Source organism: Curcuma longa, chromosome 17 (assembly GCF_044706935.1).
Source record: "Curcuma longa cultivar G26 ecotype Majalengka, Jawa Barat chromosome 17, ITB_CL_G26_1.1, whole genome shotgun sequence".
In the NCBI taxonomy this organism is placed as follows: domain Eukaryota; kingdom Viridiplantae; phylum Streptophyta; class Magnoliopsida; order Zingiberales; family Zingiberaceae; genus Curcuma; species Curcuma longa.
The window spans coordinates 2,765,946-2,790,895 of NC_133877.1; the positions used below are offsets into that span (position 1 = coordinate 2,765,946).

Below are 24,950 nucleotides of genomic sequence, written 5' to 3' on the forward strand. Positions count from 1 at the left end.
ATTAGTGATAATTCAAGATACAGTTCTCCATCAATACCCAACTATATTTATATTATAAACCTGCCCCAACTTTAGATTATCATAAATAATTTTTTGGAAAACAAATACCTGACAGATTCATTAGTCTCAGCGCCGAAATTTATTCTTGCAGATAGACTCAAGAAGAACTGAGTCTCAAAATCCGTGTGGTACAATGATCCATTGACTTGCCGAAACTCAATGGTGGAAATAAATGGTTGTCCGGTTGTAGCATTAGATACACATATGCTAATTGCTGGAGCAGTAGCAAGGATAACAGCCTCTCGTGTCACAATGCTATTTGCATTATAGATGACAATGTTTGTCCAATGACTTGCTCCAATGGAGATGTCAAATTTCGGATAGACATTACTCTTGTCAAAATTCCCGTACAAGAAGCTTGTTCGCACAAGGTAGCGTGTCCTGACTGTAACATTGAACGTGTAACAGTACTTTCGATTATCTGCAGGAAAGTAGCGCACTGTCATGTATTGTTTCCGGTTCTCATTTGGAGCTGATATTCTAGCTGTTTCACCATAAACAAATTGACTGTCTGGTGTCCACTCCAGTCCAAGCTCATCTGCATATGATTCACTGCCCCCACAATCTACACTAACAAAACCTGCGTTGCCAGAATATCAATAATTAGTGCACTTTCACTTCTAAACAAGTGACAAGTGTAGAATGTGAGAATTTACTCATCAAGACAATCTACAACCACAAAATTATGAACCTTAATCTTCTAGCTAAAATCTTAGTGAGACTCAAACAAGAAAGGGGACTAACAAAAGATTAAGTCACTTTCTACTGTAGTAGAAATTATCGTCCAACTGACCTACACAAACAAAAGCAAACTCGCAGCGCCAACAGGCATGGAAGCAGTAAAAAACAAGCACATTCAGTTCCACAGTTTAAGCTTGATGATCCAACACACAGTCCCATATACTATCTTGCGCGTACAGAATCATGTAAAATATCAAATGATGATATTTCTGAAACAAATTATTAGAAGAGAATAGCTTCTGAGTATTCCAATAAGAACATCTTAATGCACTACATTTCCAGTGAAAAAGGAACCATTTATCACGAGTTCCAACTACTAGTGTTCATGGATTTCCGTGGGTTCCCGTTGATTACATGCTTTTCGTTTCGATTAATAAGACAATTTAGCGTGCATTTCCCCATTAGAATTGAATAATCCAACAATTACGTAAAACCAAGTGGAAAAGTTTGATTCAACGGATCCCTAATTACACTTTACCTAAAACTAAAATCCACAAAACAACGAAAAAGCAACTTTAAAACCTAAAAATGTGCTTAAAAATTCAAAATAAAAGTATACACACAACAAAGGAAGCTTGGAGGAGAAGACAGACCTGGCATTTGAGCTCTGCAGAGCGAAAAGAGGAAGAGCAACAGAATCACGAGCGACGCCATTCGGAGGGATCGTGGAGCGAACGGATGATTGATTTGGTGTCAATCCTAAAAATTTTCGCGAAATACTTAGAAGCGAAGGAAATGGAGGGGAGGCGAGCGCGGAGATCGCTCTGTAAAGAGGTAGACGAAGTGGGGGAAGAGGAAGGCCAGCCCTGCTGCTGCTTCGTAGCTTTACAGTGAGGACACGTGAGGGAGATGGCATTTGGTGTATGGTTTTATTTGGACCGGCGGTGACCGGATCAGATTCGCTTTGACGACGGTCCTCCACTTTCCACTGACTCAGTGACTCGGCAGCGCGATTCGCTCCCGTCACCGCGAGTGAGTTTAGTCTATGCGTGCTTCCCTGCCCTCAAAATTATTATTAAAAAACAATAAGCTCAATTTGCTACTACTGCGAAAAAGAAAATTAAAAAATAATTACAGCAAATGGCCTGCTGTTTACTTCGAAAGACGATTGCGTCATCATCTCACGACGTTGGTTGTACTCCTGGATTCTGGACGGTGACCGGAGCAGATTCTCGACCATGCTGGGTCCCTCCCGGTTGTATACCATGACCACCCGGGTGAGCTTACCTACCCATGATTGAAGTCTGGAAGAGCTCATGATTTTATTAGTTTTTAAAGAAAATAAAGTACCAGTTGATTGATTTCGTATATCTTTCATTTCTCTTTTTTACATATTTACTTAGAAAAAGGAGTATGAACACACGCATCGCATTAAGTCCTTGTGATTGTCCATTGCTTCACCTTTTACAGCTATTGTTCACTTTATTATATTAAATGTATTTTTAAAGTTAGGCCTGATTTATGTAAATTTAGAATTCTATTTTATCCTTTCAACTGCCTTTTTAAAAATGACTTCTATATTTTTATTAGTATCCATTCACAATTGTAATCCATTTCATTCAGTCCTTGTGATGGATGATGACTCTGATATCATAATGAAATGGGGAGATAGTTATTGATATTTAGAGTCTTAAATATAATAAAATTAATGAAAAAAGTTAAATAGTTTGGTTGATGGTACAAGGGTTTGTTTCTTCAGAATAAGTCATTCTGTTTTTCCAAGAACCTAAGGAGAACTGATACCCTGCACTAGTTCGTCTTGGTGCCAATGGTCAGTCATTCAAGAACACCAAACAAAAATGTCAGAATCAGGAAGACATGAATCGCGAATAATTTGGTGAGGAACATATACACAATTTCGAGAAGAAATTGGTATAGATAATGGAAGCTTGATTTGCATATCCATTTTTGCCTTGCATAAAATGGTGCATCTCTAATAAAACAAGTTCAAATAAACTAAAACAGTTTCAGGAAGGTTTTCACTGTTGCCCTTCTAAGCTACTCATGCAAATTCTTCCCTTATGAAAGAGTCGCAATAAATTCTTTCAAAATTAACTATTTGTTCTTGTGTTAGAAATGTATGCAATAAATAACTCTACGAACGAATGACTTGGATCAAATTGAAAAATAAAAAAAATTATATAAGTTATACCTTTAGTCACTACTTTGTATGAAATCGTTAGGTATAAATATATCATATACCTGTGACTCTATTGACAAAATAATCTCTCTCCAAAAATATTTTTTTTAAACCTATACATACGAATAAAATATTTTGTTGCAAATAAATAAGATAGTGAAGAATTGTCCATATATAAGATCTCAATTATTGTTACGGGTCTTTTCTACATAAAAGGGAATTTTTTTGTTACAGTAGAACCAAAAGTGATTTGGATCATTCAAGAATTGAAGTGGATTTACTTTATAAAAAGAAAATATCATAATTATTCAATGAACTAAAATGAATCCATAAATTCCATAACTAAGAAGGATTTTAAAGAAACTTTAACATATTGCTGAAACAAAAGGAAATAACACAAATGAAACATTAACAAGCGCACCTGAAGAGTCAATGGACTTGTATGATTGGTGGCAAGAAAGTTGGTCGAGTTCACAAAGTAGGCCAAAGAAGAATTCAACAGCAGATAATGCCATATAATCTTGAAATCTGCAGGAAATAGAAAAACAACTGCAATTTGGAGCCATATATAGGAGATTCATAGAGTTAAAATTTTCCCTGAACATGAAGCATGTAAATTGTAACAATACAGAGCAAATGCCATTTGCTTTTTCTTCTGAATTTACAAGGGAATAGTACATTATAGCTCACCCTCAGAGGACATCAAAATTCCTTGCAACACTGACATGAGTGCTCTAGCAGCAGCAGCACCAATGCACATAATAAAGCCAAACAAATGGAAACTTGGCTCCCCCTATAAAGTTGAACCACCAAGAGCATCAGTATTCCCATCTACTTGGTTAATTGTAAACATGTTAGCCTCATAAGAACCATTCACAGAAGAAAAGATGCATGACAAAAGTATGAAAAAAAAATTCAATCAGTGTAGAAAAGAGCATTAGCTAAGTAAAAGAGAGTCAAAGCCTAACAAAAACACATGGAGTTAAAGGACCAGCAGAATGTAGACAAACTAGTATTTTGAACATTAAATAGCGTAGTCGATGCGATCTAGTTTAAAAATCCCTGAGCTTGCAAGTTTTTTCCAGAGGAAAGCCATGACAAGGAAAAAGGAAATAGGCAGGTGAATCATCGATCAAATGGAAGATCCAAACCATGACACTGATTTATGCGTTATCTGAGTAAGATTTGAATTTTAACACAGATTTGTGAGATCCACGTATCTGCTTAGACTAATCTTTTATTTCATTCAAGTAGTTTGGGAGCTGAGGCCGCCTGAGGGCATCTCCTAGATGAATTAAATAGATGAATGGGTGTGTCTTAACACCTCGATTCAATCCATTTGCGTAGAGATTGGATATAAGATTGATTGCTGAGGGCATCTCTTAGATGTAATTACTGGGCTAATAGAAGATTCAAAGAATAAGCATCAAACCGAACGCTGACCCCGCTCGCAATAACAACACCGGGGACGACGGTAATGTAGGCGACCCACGACTCCCACCGGAGAGTCATGAGGTCAGCAAACACGGTGGTGAAGAAGGGCGTGGTGGCGCCGATGGCCTGGTTGAACGAGACAGAGAGGTACCGGAGCGAGACGTTGCCGCTGACGGCAGAGCTGCAGAACACAAGGCTGAGGGAGGAGATCTTGAGGAACTGGGTTGCATCGGCACGATCTTGAGCCAGGCGAAGGCGACGTAGCTGAGGGAGCAGGCGCTCATGTGGCACTTGTTGAGGAGGAGCACCCCGATGTTGGAGGCGTACCAGGCGGCGACAAGCCCGAGGGTGAAAACCCGGCCGTTCGCCGGCGACAATGCCGCTACGACGCCTCCTCCGCTTCCGCTGCTTCTCCGCCTCAGGAACGTCGTCGGATGGAGCGAGATGGCTCCGATCCAAGTCTGTCCTCGGATCCGCGACGGATCCCGGGGGAGAAGGAAGCGGCGGCGACTTGATCAGATCCGGGGAGGGGAGGAGAGAGAAGGATCAGGAATCAGAGAACGAGGGACACAGAGGGGAGGGCTCGCATTTTATACGAGAGAGGAGAGATTGGAGCTGAGAAGTTGTTTCCAGTTTCAAAATTTTATTTTCAGAATTAAAAAAAATTCTAATCAACCTTTTTTTTTTTTTGGATCCCAACTAAGTAATCTTTTATTAAATAAATTTTTAATCAAAAAATTAATAAATAAATAAACAAGCCTCGTGATATTCTTAATCAACTCGTGATTCTTTCTTGTAACTATTTAGGATCCACTACGTGAATCAATATCTTAACACTGATCAATAGCTCAGTCACTTGCATTCGGCTCCATGCAAATAAAACGATGTAAAACTTTAACAAATCTACTAACCAACTCAACTATGTCTTAGATCAATGTAAAACAACTCAAGTTGATGTTGCATTTCTAACACATCAAATGCAGCAAATTACAATGACATTGAACTCCGAGATTATTAAGCAGTCATTCCCATTTTAGACTGATGAAAACTAGGTTACAGATACAGGCTACCCCGACGAAATAAGATGTCGCAACTTCATGTGCAAATCGTACAAATGAGTGGGGATCACAAATAGTTAATGGGATGCTTGGAATGTGCCCATCTCTACAGAAAGAGCTCAGTGTACTAATAATACCAGCTACAACAGTCACTAAATGAACTATATTATCACGGAATTTGTACGTGAGGCATTTAAATATTGCACAACAAGAACGCTAAACCAGCTCGCTCGAAGAACTAAAATTGGCCAACAAGAACAAGTATGGTCACCCAGAATAGCATACCACCCATCATCTCAGCCATGGGCATCAACATGCATCGCGTCCGAAGTAGCTCCATTATCCTCGTGGACTGAATAATCATGAGCAAAAGGGTTCAATGAGTATCATGATCCACATAATGACAATCAAAAACTACATATAAAGATGCCGCCATACCTAAAACAATTGTGTTAGGTTCAGCTTCAACAGGCAAGGAACTTTTTGACGAAAACTCTGAAGATCTGTTACTGGGATCTAAGGAATTACCCTCTGAATATGTATCTGGCATTCTGCCCGATGGAAGTGAGACTGTTGGATCACCTGCAGATTGCTGCTGCTTTTGCTTCTTTATTTGTGGTTCTCCTTCTGTGTCCTGCCCACTAGATGCAAATTTTTCATCCTCACTAATAGCAGTGTCCTCAGGATGCATCTCATCTGAGGAATGGTCATTTGAGTCACTCTCAGTTTCTTTTACAGCCTTCTTTTGTTTGAGGATAGCACCGCGACCACGTTTTCTGCGGGTCACTTTGGATGAGCTTTTACGGACTGTTTCACCATTAGGCTTCAGCATAGGAGGTGACCCTGTCATCTGCCCTGCCACTCTGCGCATGAGTTCTCCAAACTTGGACTGTGGCTTAGAACTTGAAGTCTGTGATTTGGTCATGAAATCTCCTAAGGCATCAAGTTTTTTCTCCTTTCCCTTCCCTATATCATCAACATCAAAATCTTCAAGCTCCTGATTTCGGTGAGATGAATGTGAAGTATTCATTTCACATGCATCTTTATCGTCATCCGAACCCTGATGATCACTCTCTTCAATTAGTTTAGATAAGCTCTTCCTTTTCCTACCACGCTCAACTACATGTTTCTCTGTGCCAACTGAGCTCCTACTACTTACTGACTTTGACTTTCTCAAATCATCATCTGAAGAGGGATGGGTGAATTCTTTACCTGATCTTTTCCCCTTAGATGGTGGACTCTGCTTCTCTTTGCCAACTGAGCTCCCTCTCTCTTTTGACTTTGTTTTAGAAATCAGATTTGAGCGATCGGCAGCATTGCTGTCTGATCTTTTCTTCTTGGATTGTGAATCCTGTTTCTCTTTACCAATCAAGCCCCCTTTGTCTCTTGACTTTGTTTTCCTAAAAGCATCATCTGAAGAAGTTGGACTTGAAGGGACACCAACTTCTTTACCTGATATTTTTCTCTTAGATGTAGAATCATGCTTCTCTTTGCCAACTGAGCTCCCTTTGTCTCTTGATTTGGTCTTCCTCGAAGCACTATCTGAAAAAATTGGTTTCGAGGGATCAGCAGCAGCTCTTTTACCTGATTTATTTTCCTCAGATACTGAAACCTCAATGTTATCCTCTAGTCCTGCACCAATAACGAATGTTGGAAGTTCTGAATATCCCTTCAAACGATAGAAGGCTTTCAACTGAGACTTCAATATTACAAGTTCCAATTTGTCTATCCTTTCATTTGGTGACTGCGCGAATGCTTGGATAGAATCAATTAACCTAAGAGGATCAAAGGAGTTTGCAATCCAAGACTTGTTAATAGGATAGCTAGGAGTTCGTTCCCGTACACCAGAATTCTCAAACTTTGAATCCAGAAGGCTAGCATAACTTCTATCCATAAAACAACGGCATGCCATTCCCAAATCAACACGCCGCGACACCTCCTGGAGTGCAGCATCCTTAGCAGTCACAAATGCTTCCATGCTGTTTTGGTTTTCCAACTGCAAAAAGTGTTTCTGAAAAGGCTTCAACTGTGAATCATCACACCAAGCAAAGGTTTTGTCTCCGAAATAAGCAACCAGATAGTGATCCTTTTTCCGATTGTTTGATGCCATCTTGGACGCATCAGAAGGATCAAATATTTGGGCCGGCCACCATGGATGGCTCCTCACCTTACCCCATACTATATCAGAAACTGCAAACGCAGTCTTGTTCTCATCTTGGAAGGGACAGGGACGAGAATCATACTCATCACGAACCACAGCAGATTTCCGACGCCTTCCCTTCTTTCGCTTGGTACTGGATCCTCCTTCGAATGCCCTCGCACTTTGGTCTTCGTCAATAACTGTCTCCTTCGATTTCTCATCAACCACATCAGTGTCTGCTTCCGTATCTTCGACTTCCACTGCAACCTTTCCCACTTCAGCTAAAGCGCTAATTCCCGTGTCATGATCCCCAATCACCTCCTCAACTTCCTCATCTTCCTTCACTCCGATTTCCGGCACGCCCGAACCCAAATCCGCGGGGCCGTCGGTTAGGGTTTCCGGCTGTTCAACAGCAACGAAGTTGAGGTCGAGTACGCCATCTCCACCCTTAGTCTCAGATTCCATACGGCCCGGAAAGGAAAACCCACAGAAATGTTTCAAACTTTCATCGAACAGCAAACCCTAGAAATCCTACAAACCATCCTCGTCAAAAAAAAGACGCAATCAAGCACCATAAATTCGAGCTAAGGAAGACAAACTAAAGATAAATCGAACCAAAAGTCAACTGATTGCAGCTTACCTCGATCTTAATTCTTGCCGCTGCCGATCGAGAAAAACAAAAAAGGGGGATGGAATGGAACGAGAACACAGGTGGGACGAAAGGGGTTGGATTTGGGGCAAGAGGTCAGGTCACGATCAGGTAAGTTTACCGCAGCAATTTTTGAAAGACGAGCGTGAAGGGCAGACCCGGCATCTTTGACCAACTGGTGGCGGTAAGCAGCTTTCAAATCACTTGCGATATTGTTGTAGGCTGAGCCGCCGCCAACGCAAACGGTGGTTTATTATTATTTTTTCTTTTTTATGAATTTGACTTTTATTAAATATTTTAGAGAAATTTATTCTTTAATTCAACAAATAATCCTTTTTAGGTATTATAATTGAATTAAGCTTATGATTAATGATTTTTAAAAACATCTCTGTAGGAAATGTAAAGAGGGAATTTATAACGAATATAGAAACTTTATGGAGTAGGTTGAAGAATATGTTAAAATTTGAAAATTACCCCCCAGAAATGGACATTTATAATCCCATCCTTTTTATGGGATATTATTCCCACCACACACAGGAGTGGCAAGCACCTCTCCCATGGCGTTCGTCTCCACCGCCACTACCCTTTCCCTTCACTGCCCGTGCCGTCCGCCCACCGTAGCCGCGGCAGGCGCGACGCCGGTGATATGCGGCCCGCGAGACAACCGCGGGAAGCTCCTCCGCGGCCGAAGCCTCACCACGGAGGCCATTCTCGCCGTGCAGGCGCTCAAGCGCGCCGCGGCCGCGGGCGACGATCCCAAGGTCGACCGGATCCTCTCCTCCGACTTCGCCCGCCTCGTCAAGTCGGACCTCCTCGCCGCCCTACGGGAGCTGCAGCGCCAGGACCAGTCGCGTCTCGCCTTGAAAGCCTTCGCTGCCGCCCGAAGCGAGCAGTGGTACCGCGTCGATCTCAACCTCTACGCGGAGATGGTCTCCACCTTGTCCAGGTGCGGATCGCCGCACGAGATCGATACCCTGGTCGCCGATCTGATGGAGGAGGAGGGATGGCTCTCCGCGGAGACCGCCAAGGGGGTTCCCCGGCTCGTTAGGGCTCTGATGGCCGCCGGAAGGGGAAAGGTTGTGGCGACCGTGTATAGGGAAGCAAAGAGATGCGCGTTCGAGCCGGATGAGTACTTGTTCAAGTTTATGATAAGAGGATTGAAGAGATTGGGGGAAGAAGCTGCTGCTGCTGAAGTGGAGAGAGACTACCAATTATGGCTTGAATGTGGATGCTTCCCTGTGGAAACGCTGCCTGTTTGATGAAAAGCCTGGTACGCGTTTCTTGCTCAAATCCTTTTCATCGTTTTGTTTGATCCACTCATTCATAGCATGGTGATCTCGAAGAATTTCTCGAGTTGATTGAACTGGAGATCAAAGCATGATAGTTCTTCGAGACTCTTTGTAATATACGAATGCAAGTGTGGTTCTTGTTATATTGTGAATTAGGTTGTCAATCTTTGAGACTCTTGCTTAATGCCCATTGAACAATTTCCTATTCCCCAATCTTGATCTCCATTGTAGCTCTCTGTCAATTACCTGCATCCACCAGAATCCATCAACTAAGAATCATGACATTCAGAAAATTTTCATAGAAAGTTGAACTGTTTCCTGATGCCACACATCCCACAAAGCATAGAATTATTATTATTGTTTCCTGCTTATTCATGTGGCAACCTGATTTGATCTGAGTGATGAAGAATATACAAAATCCTGGGCTACCAGTGAACAGAGAATGGAGGAAGGCAGATCCCAGTCAGGAATGGGAATCCCACTTGTTCAATTTGGTGCTACTGCCTAAAGGAACCTAAATAACCACCTGTTCTATCACCCTTCTGACTCGATCAAACCTTCCTACTTTCCAGTGTCTCCTCTCCATGGTTCCGGATCACTGCTATATAGGTTCGCCCTTGCAGCGAAATGCATCTTTAGGGCAGTGATCGGGTCTGACATCATCGCTCCACCTCCAACCATCATTCCTCCCCCCATCATGTTTGTGCCCAGAGGCATTACCCTCATTTGCTGCTGAAACCCTGGGATCGTTTCGAGTGAAGTTTTCTTCTGCAGCCCGGGCACGTTCTCTATCTGCTTCATATTAGAAGACAATGTCTGCGTGCGAGACTGCGGATGGTCGGACATGGCACCTGTCAGCAATGAAGGAAAACCAGTCTGTATTCTCTTGCCATCCCAGAAACCGCAGGCTGTCTCCAAGTTCACTTGGCATGCACTGACATTCGAGACTAATTGACTAGAACCATTACCATTATCGGTAGGAGTCATTTTTAAATCACCATGTAAGGAGGAGGATTTCTGCAAAGAAGATGTGGTCGCGCTAAGTATTTTTCCAAACAGCTTCACATCTCCAGGTTTGTGTTCCTCTACCTCAGCACCAGCATTCTTGGAACATGCCCTAAGGTCAGCATCTGATTGATGTTCGCTTCTCACGGGATGTAATGGAGCAGACACTGAATGTAGAGTGGAAACATTGCTTTTGTCCCAGTGCTTATCGGGCGAAAACAAACGATTTGATTGGGAGGCTCCATTTTTCACGGCTTCCATCCGAAGCCGACTCAGCTTCGTGTCTGCATGAATGGTTGTTTCCCCATTGGCTTCCTGTTTCGCCGACTGCAGTGGGTAGCCTCTTAGAATATGCACATTCTGATCGACTTGGCTCAGTGGCGAGTTTCTGAGGATATACTGTTGGCACAGATCTCTTTTTATCAAATTCTGATGCTTGTTATTCCCGTGCTCCTCGAAGTTTAAGGTTGTCTCATACAATATGCTCGGAAAGCCTCCAAAACATATATCAGAGATGACAAATATGAATCCAGTGGCGTAGACTGGCCATTTTCCTGCTTCAGTGCAGTCCGCAATTTCTTTGCAGCAGGTGGGTGTGCATCAACTTGTATTTGTCCCCGAGTGTCAGAATCGAAGGTCAGATGGTGACCACCATTACCCTTAGGTGCTGAGACTACTGGAAGTGCACTTTGAACTGAATCTTTTGGAGACCAAACAGAGGCATTGCCATCGGCTGTGAAATTAATGTTTATGAATTTTGTGTTTGATAACCCAACCTCAGCATCAAGTGATGGTTTTGAATCTAGTTCCTTTTCCATACCTGAGTCAGTGGCCAAACTAGTAGTTTGTTGATTCGACACTCCTCCAATGCATTGTTCAACTTGCTCACTTTTTAGGATTAAACAACAGGCTCAGGCAGAGAAATAACAGTATCGATTCCCTCAATTTTTGTCTCTCTATCAGCAGACTGTGCAGCCTCACAAAGCTGTACAGCTTCACATTCTGATGCAGTAATGATACTTCCCTTTGGAGGCACAAAAGATTGAAGATTGTCCCCACTGTCTGCCCACTTGACATCGTGAATAATAGACGCCTGCCTGTCTACTTCATCCTGATGGTCCTCGAGACAAGGTCTAATTGATACATTATCAGCCAGTTCATTTGATCTTTCAGTTTTGACCTGGAAATCAGTACTTGCAGAATGATCATTCACCTCATAGTCAGTATTGACACACAAATTAGTGCTTGCAGGGTTGTCAATCCTCTCATACCTGGTACTACCGGCTAAAGGCTGGGAGACATCCTCATCAATTTTGGAACAGGATTGAGTGCTGCAGATTGCAGAGTCCATCTCTACAACACAAGCATCATCTGTGTCACTTCTTCCTCCATTTGTTAGACTTATTGGTGTAATCTCATCGACACAGCCTTGATGAAGCGTATCAAGAGAAAGGCACTTTCGAGCCTTACTGAAGAAGATTTTGCACTCTTCCCTTGATCTCGTCTTCATGTAACCAGAGATGCCAGTAAAATCCTTCCCGTACATGCTCAAAGCTTGAATAAACATTGACTTTTCCTCATCTGTCCAATCAGCAGAGTCCAATTCTCCAAAGGCCTCATCTGAGCAGGTATCATCCTCATCCAGGCTCTCCTCATCCTTCGCAATCTTAACAGGATCAATAGAACCAGTACCATATGAGCTGATAGCCTCAGAAGATACCATGCCACAAATGCCTGCTAATGCATCAGCAGCCATGAATTCTATTTCTCGAGCAGATGTGTGCTCATTTGCCCCATCTACATTCACACTACTACCAACATATTTTTTGAACCTTGTGGCATATTGTTGGTGTAAAGCCATAACTGAGGCAGCTCCCAACAAATCAAGAGATGCAACACTTGTTTTGCTATTCCAGTTCTTCCCTGATGCTACAAGGTATGCATTGGCTTGTAACGATTGCTGTTGCTTTCTGAGATCTAAAGATTTCTTCACGTCTTTGAAACTCTCTGACTTGTGGCTTTTGTAATAAAATTCAATGCAGTCTGCTGTAGTTTTATGATCCAGAAAGGAAGAGATCTTAGTGAAATCTTTACCATATTTAGCAAGCATCTGCTTGAAAACCTCTTTTTCGTCGTGGGACCACCGGTTTATCATTCCCCTTTCTATCTCAGAAGTCAGAGGATCTTCTATCAATCCATTGTCGGCAACAAACTTACTGTGCCTTCGACGCCGGCCATTTAATAGCATTGCTGGCATCTTCAGGTTAGTTCTGCAAATCTTGATTTGTGAATCTAACAGCAATTTGCTAGTAAAGTTCATTATTTCTGTTGTAGGAACGAGAGTTGAGTAACCTGCAGCGATTGTAATGAAATTATCAGATGAAAATAATCAGGTAACAGACAAATATTTGTACAAAAATCAAAAGAAATAATAATTTTAAGACTAACCAGGCAAAGCAGACTGTAATCGGATTGAAGAACGTTGCTTTTGAGAACCATTTTGCGAACAACGGTTGCTAAGTTCAGTCCGCTTGCTTGACTTAGTGCGAAGCTTTTTTACTGAAAGCAAGCGCAGGTCCTCCCTCCACAAGCGATGTAATGCCCTAAATTTAAGAGTAAGAACTCGTTCTCTGAATTTTTGTTGGCGCTTTGTAATTGCAAGCTTCTGTTTGACTTTCAACTCGTGCTGGCGGCATGAAGTAAAATTAACAAATCCTTGATCATCTGAGCAAGGCAGATCTTTAGAGAATTTTGTATTAAACGTCTCCCAGGAAAGCCTTGATGTCTTCCTGTTGGAATCCATGATTAAATTTACTAAGTTAGAATAATCTGTCTTCCTTTGTGTCATACCATCAGAGTCTATACGAACACTGCTATTCACAAAACTAGGACTTGCAGCTTTAGATACTTTCCGTGTTTCATCTTCAATGAATGACAGAGTTGTGATCATTCTCTCCATGCCACAAACAGGGAGTTCCTTTTCCAAAGGAGCCGAGACTGTTTCTTCAACCACATTGTCATGTTCATCAAGTCCACCGGAAGGCCCGAGCTCATCATCGTCAAGCGATGACTCTTCTATACATTTCACCTGCTGATCCTTGAAATCCTTGCATCCATTTGATAAACTACCCAATGATCTACTTAGCACAGAAGCAGAATCATCAGCTGATTTCAAGGAACCTTGATGGGCATCAGTTTGAGTATCACAAGTAATTGCCTTGAGCTCCTTTTCTAGCAAATCAATTTTATTCTCTATTTTTTCATATGCATTTGAAACTTGCGACTTCAATTTTGAAAATTTGTCCATAGCAGAATGCCTCATTAAACTGGAATCGCCACCAAAAGCATCCTCGGATTGAAACAAATCAACAAGAAGAGAATCCAATGAACTGATAGGATTAACTTCTAGGTTATCCAGATTAGCAAGGATTTCCTCATATAAAGAGGGAAATGTGGATTCAGGTAAATCATCGTTATCATTATTCCCAACCCTGCTGCAAAGTTTATCTTCAGTGCCTGTTGTAATACCAATACCAAACCATACGAAAAACTAAGTGATCAAACCATACAAATAATTAAAGAAACAAAGAGTCAGGGTCATTTCAATCTGAATATATACATATATATATCACTGTAAGGAGATGATCATGACTATAGAGTATGATCATTTACAAAAACTAAGATTTAAAGAGAATATGCATATCTAACAATTACATTGAAGGTTTTATGGATAGAATTAGGGCATATAAGAATAGCCATATCTTTGCCTGATCCAATAGAGATACATTGATGTTGATCAAAGCCTAGGGCACCCACAGGGTGGGTACTAATCAGATTGGGATAAACAGAGAATAACTTAAAGAACTAATTCCATAAAACATGAAGTGCTATGCATATATGTTGATCCAAGAGAAACTTAAAGAACTAACAGGATAGATTCATTGTAGCACATGAAGAAAGCACAGTCAAGAGGGTGTAAAATCACCTGGCGATGAGCTGCAAGTTGCAGAAGAGGGAGTTGAGGGCGATAAACATCCAGACATAGCACCTACTGAAGGTTCTGTAGATCCTTCTACCCTCTGCTTCTCATACTTAGCAAGTCCCTGGCCCCATCCAAGTCTTGGCTTCTTCGGAGCACTTTCATTTGAAGCAAGAGAAGCTACTGGAGACCGTATATGAGTTCCCTTCTCGAGTGGCAACCCTACCTCAGTTCCAGCATCCTCTGATTCAGATCTTCCTGTAATAGTTGAGGCCGGGCGGTTCCATTTCTTCCAGGGAATTGAACCCTGAGAATTGAGCGTGCCCAAGTCATCGTCCCTACATTCAATTTTATCGTAGTTTCTGTTTGGGGAGGTCTGAGATGTTGAAGAAATCGGAGCACTGACTGGCCTCTGAGGGGGCGCATGGGTGTCCTGATGGTGCTGCTGTCGTGGGAAGTCACCAACATCCCAAGATGGGGGTCGCCGACATGATCCTCTGTTCTCCCTGCTGCATCCAAAACTGCTGCTGCGGTAGTCGCTGAAGTATCTAGCAGAAGACGGCCTAAAGCTATCATCCTCCGACCAAATTCTGTCGGAGCGCGACGGTGTGGATCCATGCCCGACGAAATCTTCCGGGTAGACCTGGTGGAAACTTCCGCCCTGCCGGTATTGACCTGTAAACACCACCGCAAATTAGAACGGAAAAGGGGGAGGGATCACGAAGGAAATCGAGAGAGAGAGAAACGCAAGTTTTGCTTGAGATGTCTTAGATCTGAGAGGAAGAGAGCTTCGGGCACCTACCGGTGAGGGGTCGTCGGGGGGAGGCACGAGAGAAGTCACGGGGCATATGGTATGGTTCCCTCCACCTCATAGCAAACGAGGATCCGCCGCCGGCGCCGCCAAGGGCATCCCCGCGTTCGTGCTTCCGGTGATCCTTGAAGGTGTACTCCTTCCATGGCGGCGGCTCGGGAGGCATCAATTTCCCCAGCTCCAAAGAGCATCGATTCCCAAACACCACAAGAGATATAAATTAAGTGACAACACAAACCCTAGCAAGACTCCTCCAATCCAAAAGCCTTCCTCAGATTCAGCCAATCCGTGGAGACTCCACTGGAGGGCAGATCCAGGAAGGAAACCAAATTCGCACAAAGAACACTCCTTTCCTAAGGATTCTTCTCCTGTCGTCGATTTAAAACAAAACAAAGCAACGAAAGTAAGCAGCGGCACCTATTCCTTCCACGACCCGTAGGAAATCAAAAGGAGGAGCCCTTCGTGACCTCCGAGGCAAGGAGCTAAAGGGACTACCTGCCAGCGCCGCCTTCCGGCGAGCTTTCTCTTCTCGGCGGGTAAACGGGGCGCCGCGGCACGATGCGGAGAGGAAGAAGAAGACGAGCGGAAGGAGAAGGGAAGAAGAAACGGGAGCCGATAAAAGGATAGCGCCACAGCCTGGACTTCAATGCTGCTCCGCAGGCGCCATTAACCCGTTTCTAATTCCTCTTCACGTCCGATGAAAAAAATATTGTCGCCGCATTTCAAATATGCCCCACTATTTAATTTAATTACTTTTCGCTAGTCCCTGCTCCTCTTTCATGATTGCCCTCCCATTTTCCATTATTTTTCACATCAACTCTATAGGATTTCAAACCAAACGGATCGATTTAATTTGATTTATGTTTAATAAAAAAATAGCAATTCAAAAATATGTGTGTGTAATGCAAATATAATATTTTAATATAATAATATTCTAAATTATATAATTTTAAATTAAAATAAAATAGTCAATGCACCAAGTAACTACTATAACAATATTAAAATAAGAAATATTTTAATATAAAATATATGGTGAAGGGTTCTTTATAGAAATATGGATAAATAAACTTTATTTATTAATTTATAAATGATTTAATTACAAATACATTATTTATCATTAGCAAATACATAATTGATATGTTAAAAAAGTAATAACTAATGTAACATTATAATAATAATGATTTTTTCTTAAGTATTTTTGATAAGGACAATAATGTGCTTGTTAGTTGAGTTCAATAAAAAGATCAAATTGAGTTTGATAAAACTTCCAATAAATAAATTTAATATAATTAAATTTAACTCTCTATTTGTTTACATTTTAGGCAATGTGTACTTATGTAATTGTCTAATCACACATCAAGAAATCATACAACAAATTAGTGAATGCTTTGTGTTCAATAAAAATACTAGAATTATAAAATACTTCAATCGATGGGTGCAATCTAGAGGTATAAAATAGACATATCGAAGAGCCAAATGCTAAGATTGACGCCTAAGTGCCCAAATGGCCGAGCTCAACTATTTTTTTGTATTATAATTTTTTATCACTTATTATTTTAAATAATTTAATTGCTTTATTTGATATTTGAACACTTGCTACCAACTTTCTCAACTTTAGAAAATTGCTTTATTAAATAAATAATTTCTAAAATATAAAGAAAATGGATGGCTTTCATCATTTCATTGCCTTTGTCTTTATTGTCAACTGGTAGCCTTCTTCTTGCATCACTCTAATAATTTAATTTAAAATTCCGTGGTGACAATAATTGCACCAAAATTTTGAGGTCATTTTCAACAAGAGATATTTTGACTTTCGTTATATATTTTTTTTTTTTATTTTTTTTGTGTAAATTTGTTCTTGAGAAAAGCCAAATGGAGGAAAATGACTAAATTAGGGCTCAAATTTTGATTGAAATTTTTTGTTAAGACCATGATACTTTGGCTAATTCAAAATTGACACCAAAGATTTGTTTTTAAAAATTTAAATCATCCATTTGTCAATAATATAAATTTCAAGGGGTATTTTAATATTAATTAAACATTGTAGACCTTTGGAAAAGTTGATGGAAAAGTTAGGGGAAGAGACACCGCCGTCTTCGTCACCGACGCCGACGAAATCCGCCAGCTTCGGCAGAACAATTTGGTCCGCCGCCTTATCAGCGCCCGGGATATCGGCCCTCGTCCACGAACACGGAGGAAGCGATCCCCTTCTTGATGGACTTCCTGTATCTGGCGCCGATATTGGCCATGTACCGATCGACGGAGCTCAGATTCAGATCCTAGCCACAGGAAGACAAAGGAGACGACTTTACCAATGAAAAGGTAGTATTTCCATCTAGAAGTCGAGAAATTGGGCGATCCATGGATGGATTTCTGACCCGCAGGTGACGAATCGAGCCATTGATTGAGGTGGAAGATGACTGTTCTTCCATATGCAGCAGCTTTCAGATATTCCAGTTTCATTTGCTCTCGATCAAAGGACGCAAATCTCCGCCAATTTCCCATCGCGAAAGCGGGAGGAGCAGATGGTGGCTCGCCTGTGCCGATGGTTTGGCCTTGTTCGATGCAGGAAAGTGTGGAGATCAACGTCGAACTGGTGCGTGAAGGTAACCTTAAGCTTTCTTCTAGCAGAAAACTCTCAACCTGCCTCATTACATCCGCAGCATGGTTGGTTTGCCGTTTATCTCATGCCCTCATGCACATAAACTATTCGAGGCAGTGGCACAGTGGGCAAATTAGTTTTTCTTGAATGCGGATGATGTAGATTCTCAAACTCTTTTACCCTAGAATACAAGATAGTTCTCTCTCTGCATGCACAACTAATATCGCTCGACGTTGCTTGCATTGCACAATTTGTGGCTTTTCCGCACAATCGAATGGTTGTTCTTGGCTAAGTTCTCAGCTTTAATTTACCGTTTGTTTCATGCATTCATGCACATAAGTTGTTCGAAAGAGTGCCATAGTGGTCAAGTTTTATGTTCTTTGAGTGCAAATGATGTAGATTATCAATCACTTTGGATGAATCAGTTTGTTTTTTCTGCATGCAAATTCAAGCTTCTCGTAGCTCCTTGTTGATCACCCCAGCGAAAGAATGGCAGTCAATTCCTATCATCACAGGGCACACACTCACTACTTGCATGCGTTTATGCTCACGACACATAGAAACAGTGCAAGTTGTTCATTCTACACTTCTGCCTTTGCCAGTCAAAACAACAATTTTCCCCATCCTCATTCATGGTTGCTTGTGGGCAGTCTTCAATTCAAGGTTGCTACCAGATTTTGCTCTTTGTGATACTACCAATCTAGGGACTAAGGGGACAACGAACCAAGTATTTGTCATAGTTCTAGTGCGAATCACTCTTGAACTCCTCTTGTTTCCTACAAGTGTGGACGAACACCGAATGGTTGACTCGACACTTGAGTAGTTGTTAATCAGCAAGTGTGACAGATTTCTCACCTCCATATTTACTCATGGCCTTTTCTTTTGTGAGCTACTCATGTTAGACAGATTTCTCAGCCTACAAGCCGAAAGACAATTGACATAGAACCTAAACTCGAGTCCATCTATGAAACCTTGCCTAGTCCACATACTTCATTGGCCATTACTCCACTTGTTGTCCTTCACCAATGAAGCAATAGTGTTAAAATGACACATACTGAATCCACAAGAACAATAGCAAAAACATAGTCACAGTCGTATTTACGAGGCAGTCCAACTCGACCATGGTCCCTACCAGTTTCCATGACATCCAGGCAACATGGCTGCATAGTTAGTGCAGTAGTATGACTTCTACACCTCCCTCATTTTCTTCAATTCCTACTCAACTCTCCACTAACCATTGTCCAACTCAAGCTATTCATTTAGATTTTTTTGTTTTTTGTTTTGTTGTTGTTGTTGTTGCTTCCCTTTTAATTATAAATGAATTTATGTAGTGTTAGATCGATCATCATATAAGCATATGTAGAGCGTGTGTCGATAGGTTGTTTTCGTGCAATTTGCGGGTGCAATGTGTTCCCATGTGCAAAATAATGTGCTCTGCACTGCCCTAATCAAGGCTGTCATTTTCTTCTCTATTGCCCAACTTCAGATTAGCCAGTCATGAATAAGGTCCTTTCCTTTTGATTAACAACACACAACATTTTACAGAGTTAAACCTAACAAACTCACATGCTCATCCTAACTCGATCGGGTTAATTAAATCGATTTGTTGTATCATATGACCTGTTTAATTAAATATATTGATCATTTATAGGTTACAGGTTATGAAACAATCTCATGCTTAACTCATAAAATTATAGATTACTAACCTTGTGATTCAATTATATTCAGTATGAAAAGGAACTAGAAATCTTTGTGTCAACAAAAGATTGAAGCAATAATGATATTAAATATTAAGTACCAACTTTAAACTAGTGTAAAAGATATGATCATGAGATTAAAGGAAGTTGATGTAGATGTGCAATATGGAATTTGGTGTGCAAGGTTTGAAATTTTGAGCCGTATGTTATGGGCACAAATAAAACGTGGAAATTAGATAGGTAGTACTTTCTAAACTAGAGTAGGAGGCAGAATTCATAGCCAAACCGATCAATCAAGTCGGAAAAAATTAGGATCGAGTTGCCCTTTTAGGTCCATTCTCGAGTGTCACATACACTCTTTATGTAAAAATAATGGCATGAAAGATACATCCAACTACCTTTTGCAAAATTAGTTGATTAGTATTTTTATGAGTTTGATATATATATATATATATTCCTAATAATATCTCTTCTGCAAAGGTGGAATCCGCATCCGCTACCTTAGCGGCCTATTTCTAATAATATCGTTACTTGTTTGATGTAACAAATGGTTGAGAATTGATAAGAGTTTTAAAAACTTTAACCAGTAGTGTTTTTACAAAAAAATAAAGGGTATTTTTAAATTAAGGTAAATTGAGGGGTGAAATGTAAATTTTCATATTGTTCCCTTTTATAATTCCTATCTCATCTCATCTTCTGTAAAAAGGTGGAATCCGTCATCCTATCAGCTTTACACGATCGGTCCCACGATCATCCGTGAGGAGGTAAATTGAGAATTACAGTTGATCACGACGGAAGAGGGTATTACTCGACTTTGCCGTATAATCCTATCTCAAACTAAGTCAATTCAAATGGTGCACTAGGGGCCAGAGTCTAAACCCTTGTCAAAGCCATCACCACTCCTAACTCGTCGTTTTAATTTTTAATATTAATAAAACTCAAGAATATTTTAAAAATTATCCTTTTTAATCTTGATTATAAGGTATCCCCACATTATATCATTCTTAATATCATATCAATCATGGAGAAAAAGTTAAATCATTCTTAATAATTTTGTAATACAAAATGGGCAAAAATAAAAAGACATCCCTAATTAAGAGAAACATTAAATTAAATGAGTGCCTATTTTTCAAAAGAAATAAATTAAATGGATGCCCTGTCAATAATTATTTTTGAAAATGTCCCTTAATTTAATATTGTTGTAGCAACTATCAATAGCTATTGGTAGCTGTTATAATGTATGAAGTTATCCAATAGCTACTATAATATATAAATATTATTGAGTAGTTGCTACAACGTATTTAGGGTGAGTTTAAGATTTAGAGTTTACATCATGTAGAAGTTATCAAATAGTTGCATGCTACAACGTTAGAAGCTATCTAATAGCTACTGCAACGTATTTATGTTGAGTTTAAAATTTAGAGTTTACACTGTGTAGAAATTATTGAATAACTGATACAACGTGTATAAATTATCCAATAGTTGTTACAACGTATTTATGTTGAGTTTAAGATTATAACAGTTATGTAATAACTTATATAACTTGTTCCGGGGATAAATCATGGGGTTAGCCAGGATCATACTCGAGTCTGAAGAGAGTCCCATCGTAGGGGTCCCCACTCGCTGAATCAAACTTCCCTTGGGTAGTACAAGCCTGCACCAGCAAAATACCTTCACTTGGCTAAAGGCACGCCGACTCACTCCATTCGTTCAAATGCATACCGAATCCACTCATTTGGATAACTATACGCCGAACACCTTCACTCGGCAAGTACTGCGCCGCATCCTCCATTCGGCCAACTACAGGCCAAAGGCTTCCATTCGGCTAACTACAGGCCGATGGCCCCCTTTCGGCTAATCACGAACCGAACGCTTCCATTCGGCAGACGTCTCGCCGAACCCTTCCATTCGGCCGACGCCTTGCCGAACCCTTCCATTCGGCCGACGCCTCGCCGAACCCTTCCATTCGGCCGATGCCTCGCCGAACCCTTCCATTCGGCGGACGTCTTGCCTAACCCTTCCATTTGGCAGACGCCTCGCCGAACCCTTCCATTCGGCTGACGCCTCGCCGAACCCTTCCATGAGGCAAACGCCTTACCTAACCTTCCCATTCGGCAGACGCCTATCCGACTCCGTCCATTTAGCTAACTGCGCGCCAAGTCCTTCAGTTCGGCCATGTAGTAGCCGAATCCTTCCCTTCAGCCGTGCCCTAGTTAGCTCTCCCCATGCGGTTCTACATCAACCAGATCACTGAATCACTTCACTTAGCTTCTGCTTGTGTTTTGCTAGCATTTTAGTATAACTACCCTCCTCACAGTGCCCTGGCCCACCTCATCATGATCTCTGACAGACCCACGCCCCCATCAATCAAGGTATTTCTCTGCGGCTTGCCCCGTTGCACACTCAGAAAGTGACAAGATACTGCCTTACCGGTGATGGGACAAGGAACTCGATTGTTCCTGCCACTTCATTAATCATGATGAGACATTCCTTAAATGATGACGTGACAGGTATGCACGCTCATCTCTCCTTAAAAAGACCACTCCGCTCCGCATGTAAGCTCTCTCGCACTCTGGCCATTCTCATACTCTCAACCATTTTCTTGCTACTGTTCATCTTCTTCCTTGGTCTCTGACTTGATCGTCGGAGTGGTCGCGCCAGGGTACCCCCTGGCCTTCCTACTGACGATCTCTGTGATCGCAGGCTGTCCATGGAGCGGTTGCTGTCCATCCTCTACTCCGGCGGAGTCTCCGGCGATCGTGAAGCTCTTACCATCTCTCTCATCCGCCACTGTTCAGACGCCATCAACGAGGAGGTCCGGTGACGTGTCCTGAAGCAGTTCTCAACCGAAACATAACTATTTTAAAATGATTTTGATGATTTTTAATAATTTTGATTAAGTTGGTAAATAGTATTTTGATATAATATCATTTAGAGATCCTAAATCTTAAATTCATCCTAAACACGTTGTAGCAGCTACTGGGTAGTTTATACACATTGTAGTAGCTAATGTATAACTTCTATAAGGTATAAATCCTAAACTCATCCTAAATATATTGTAATAGCTACTAGGTAGCTTCTACAAGTTATAAATCCTGAACTTATTCTAAAATACGTTATAGTAGTTACTGATAATTTTTACACGTTATAACAGCTACTCAATAACTTATGCACTTTATAATACCTACTGATAGTTATTACAATAATGTTAGATCAAAGAGTATTTTTAAAATAAAATCATTAAAAATGCATCCATCCGATAATTTTGAAATAAAATCAAACCCTCAATCATTAATTTGAAATTCTTGTGACACTTCCCTCTCGACTAAATAGTCCATTCTTGTAAGTAGAGCTCTATTTCAACTCTTCCATTCATGCACGTTTACTTTGTGTTGTCTCTTTTCCTCCCCCTCTCAAATTAAACTCGTGCACGCTAAAATCCAATCCCACTATTGAAAACTTCTCTCATTAAAAGTTAAAAGATTGCGTTTACTTGGATGGATAGCTAATAGGTGGGCAAATGAAGACAAAGTATTCACACAAATCATGGATACAATCCCATCACACGTTCCATCCAATTGAATTGGCCATAAACATCATGTGTCATAACTAACATAGCTGAGTTGATTACGACGCAGCAGAGTTGCAGAAAAGAACAAGATTTGAATCTTAGCGAAGAAAAAGAAAATACTGGCCATAAACACATCACAATACTAACCAACTACATCCATGGTTTCCTTTTGAAGTATTTAAGATCTTTTACAACTTTAGAGAGTAATTTTTCAAAATTTAAAGAGTATTTTTTTAATGAGGTAAATTGAGGCGGCGAAATGCAAATTTCCACATCATTGCTGCCTATATAACTCCGGCGACTCTCTGTGAAATCGCCGCCCAAACCAAGCCCATGGAGGCGGTGTACGAGTGGCCGGAACCCATCGTTCGGGTCCAAACCCTCGCCGACGCCGCCACCATCCCCGACTGCTACGTCAGGCCCTGCTCCGAGCGGCCCAACTTGGCTGCAGTCCCCGTCACTGCGAGTAATAATATTCCGGTGATCGATTTTGCCTCGCTGGCGTCCGGCCGAGAGACGGCGGCTGTGGCGGCGGCGTGCAGGGACTGGGGATTCTTCCAGTTGGTGAACCACGGCATTGAAACTGCGGAGGAGGTGCGGCGGGCGTGGCGGGAGTTCTTCGCGCTGCCGATGGAGGAGAAGCAGCGGTACGCCAACTCGCCGGCGACGTTCGAGGGCTACGGCAGCCGCGTCGGCGTCGTCAAGGGCGCCCTCCTCGACTGGGGCGACTACTTCTTCCTCCACCTCTTCCCCCCCTCCCCACCAACCAAATGGCCCTCCTCGCCATCTCAATTAAGGTAATCAAACAATTCCATTTTTAATTGAAATTACAGAGAAAAACAGGGGAATTCACCATGCTTTGGAGAACCGAAACCAGAGAGAAAACAGAGGCCTACTGTGCGGCGCTGGCGAAGGTGGTTGAGGCGGTGAAGAGGGCGATATCGGCGGCGCTGGGGGTGGAGGAGGGGTTCATGGAGGCGGCGTTCGGGGAGGCGGCGGCGGCGATAAGAGTGAACTACTACCCCAAGTGCCCGCAGCCGGAGCTCACGCTGGGGCTGTCGGCGCACTCCGACCCCGGAGGCCTCACCTTCCTGCTGCCCGACGAGCACGTCAAGGGGCTGCAGGTCCGCCACGCCGGCGAGTGGATCACCGTGGACCCTGTCCCCGGCGGACTCATCGTCAACATAGGCGACCAAATCCAGGTCAACTGTTCATTTGCCCGTAATAATATTCAGATTTGAGAGTCAACTGGTTTTGCATGGATCATGCAGTTGCTATCGAACGGCACGTTCAAGAGCGTCGAGCATCGTGTGACGGCTAACGCCGCCGCCGACAGGATCTCCGTCGCTTACTTTCACAACCCACAAGACGACATACTCATCTCACCCGCCAGTGAAATTGTGAGACGAAGTGGGCCCGCCTTGTACAGGCCAATTACGTACAAGGAGTACAAGATCCAGATCAGGATGTTAGGGCTTGGACGACAGTCCCACGTGGACTCACTCAAGACCACTTGAGTAGTATGTACAAATATTCGCCCTTGATTAATAAAGACGCAACTAAAACGTGCGTTATTTCTTAAATGAATAATTCACAATTATAGTCTAGATAATAAATGGACCTTAGAGATTGATTAAATGGACAATCAAAAATAATTTTATTTCAATGGATCACAATTTTTTTTTTAATGAATTTACTTTAACTAGTTCCTTCACAAAAAATATCTCATGATAATAAATTACAAATACTATTTTTATTGAATTATTATATGGTA

The 24,950-nt window shown here is 41.7% G+C and overlaps 5 protein-coding genes and 1 pseudogene across 5 annotated transcripts in view; 2 read left to right on the plus strand and 4 right to left on the minus strand.

Annotated features, from left to right (window-relative positions):
- LOC141811506 (uncharacterized) overlaps positions 1-2,008 on the minus strand; it is a 4,840-nt gene extending 2,832 nt beyond the window's left edge. The window contains 3 exon segments of the mRNA XM_074699530.1: positions 109-640; positions 1,522-1,798; positions 1,877-2,008. Coding sequence (XP_074555631.1) covers positions 109-640; positions 1,522-1,798; positions 1,877-2,008 — 941 coding nt within the window.
- A 1,249-nt stretch (positions 2,009-3,257) lies between these two features.
- LOC141811508 (putative sugar phosphate/phosphate translocator At3g11320) lies at positions 3,258-4,964 on the minus strand (annotated as a pseudogene).
- Positions 4,965-5,353: 389 nt separating this feature from the next.
- Positions 5,354-8,296, minus strand: LOC141811405 (uncharacterized). The gene is made up of 3 exons (XM_074699457.1): positions 8,214-8,296; positions 5,872-8,104; positions 5,354-5,785 (listed from the first exon to the last, which is right to left on the minus strand). Exons 2-3 carry the CDS (start codon positions 8,036-8,038, stop codon positions 5,730-5,732), a joined length of 2,223 nt encoding a protein of 740 aa, XP_074555558.1. The 5' UTR covers positions 8,039-8,104; positions 8,214-8,296; the 3' UTR covers positions 5,354-5,729.
- A 467-nt stretch (positions 8,297-8,763) lies between these two features.
- On the plus strand, positions 8,764-9,654 carry LOC141848441 (protein THYLAKOID ASSEMBLY 8, chloroplastic). The gene has a single exon (XM_074736472.1). The coding sequence runs from the start codon at positions 8,780-8,782 to the stop codon at positions 9,479-9,481; it is 702 nt and encodes a 233-aa protein (XP_074592573.1). The 5' UTR covers positions 8,764-8,779; the 3' UTR covers positions 9,482-9,654.
- Positions 9,655-9,727: 73 nt separating this feature from the next.
- On the minus strand, positions 9,728-15,895 carry LOC141848440 (uncharacterized). Its single transcript, XM_074736470.1, is given in 6 exon segments — positions 9,728-11,031; positions 11,034-11,417; positions 11,420-12,868; positions 12,965-14,032; positions 14,502-15,170; positions 15,298-15,895. Coding segments are annotated over 6 exon segments (4,704 nt in total). The 5' UTR covers positions 15,473-15,895; the 3' UTR covers positions 9,728-10,072.
- Positions 15,896-23,509: 7,614 nt separating this feature from the next.
- LOC141811800 (jasmonate-induced oxygenase 4-like) lies at positions 23,510-24,727 on the plus strand. Its single transcript, XM_074699856.1, has 3 exons — positions 23,510-23,973; positions 24,054-24,378; positions 24,448-24,727. The coding sequence occupies exons 1-3, from the start codon at positions 23,510-23,512 to the stop codon at positions 24,691-24,693; spliced, it is 1,035 nt and encodes a 344-aa protein (XP_074555957.1). The 3' UTR covers positions 24,694-24,727.
- Positions 24,728-24,950: the final 223 nt, after the last annotated feature.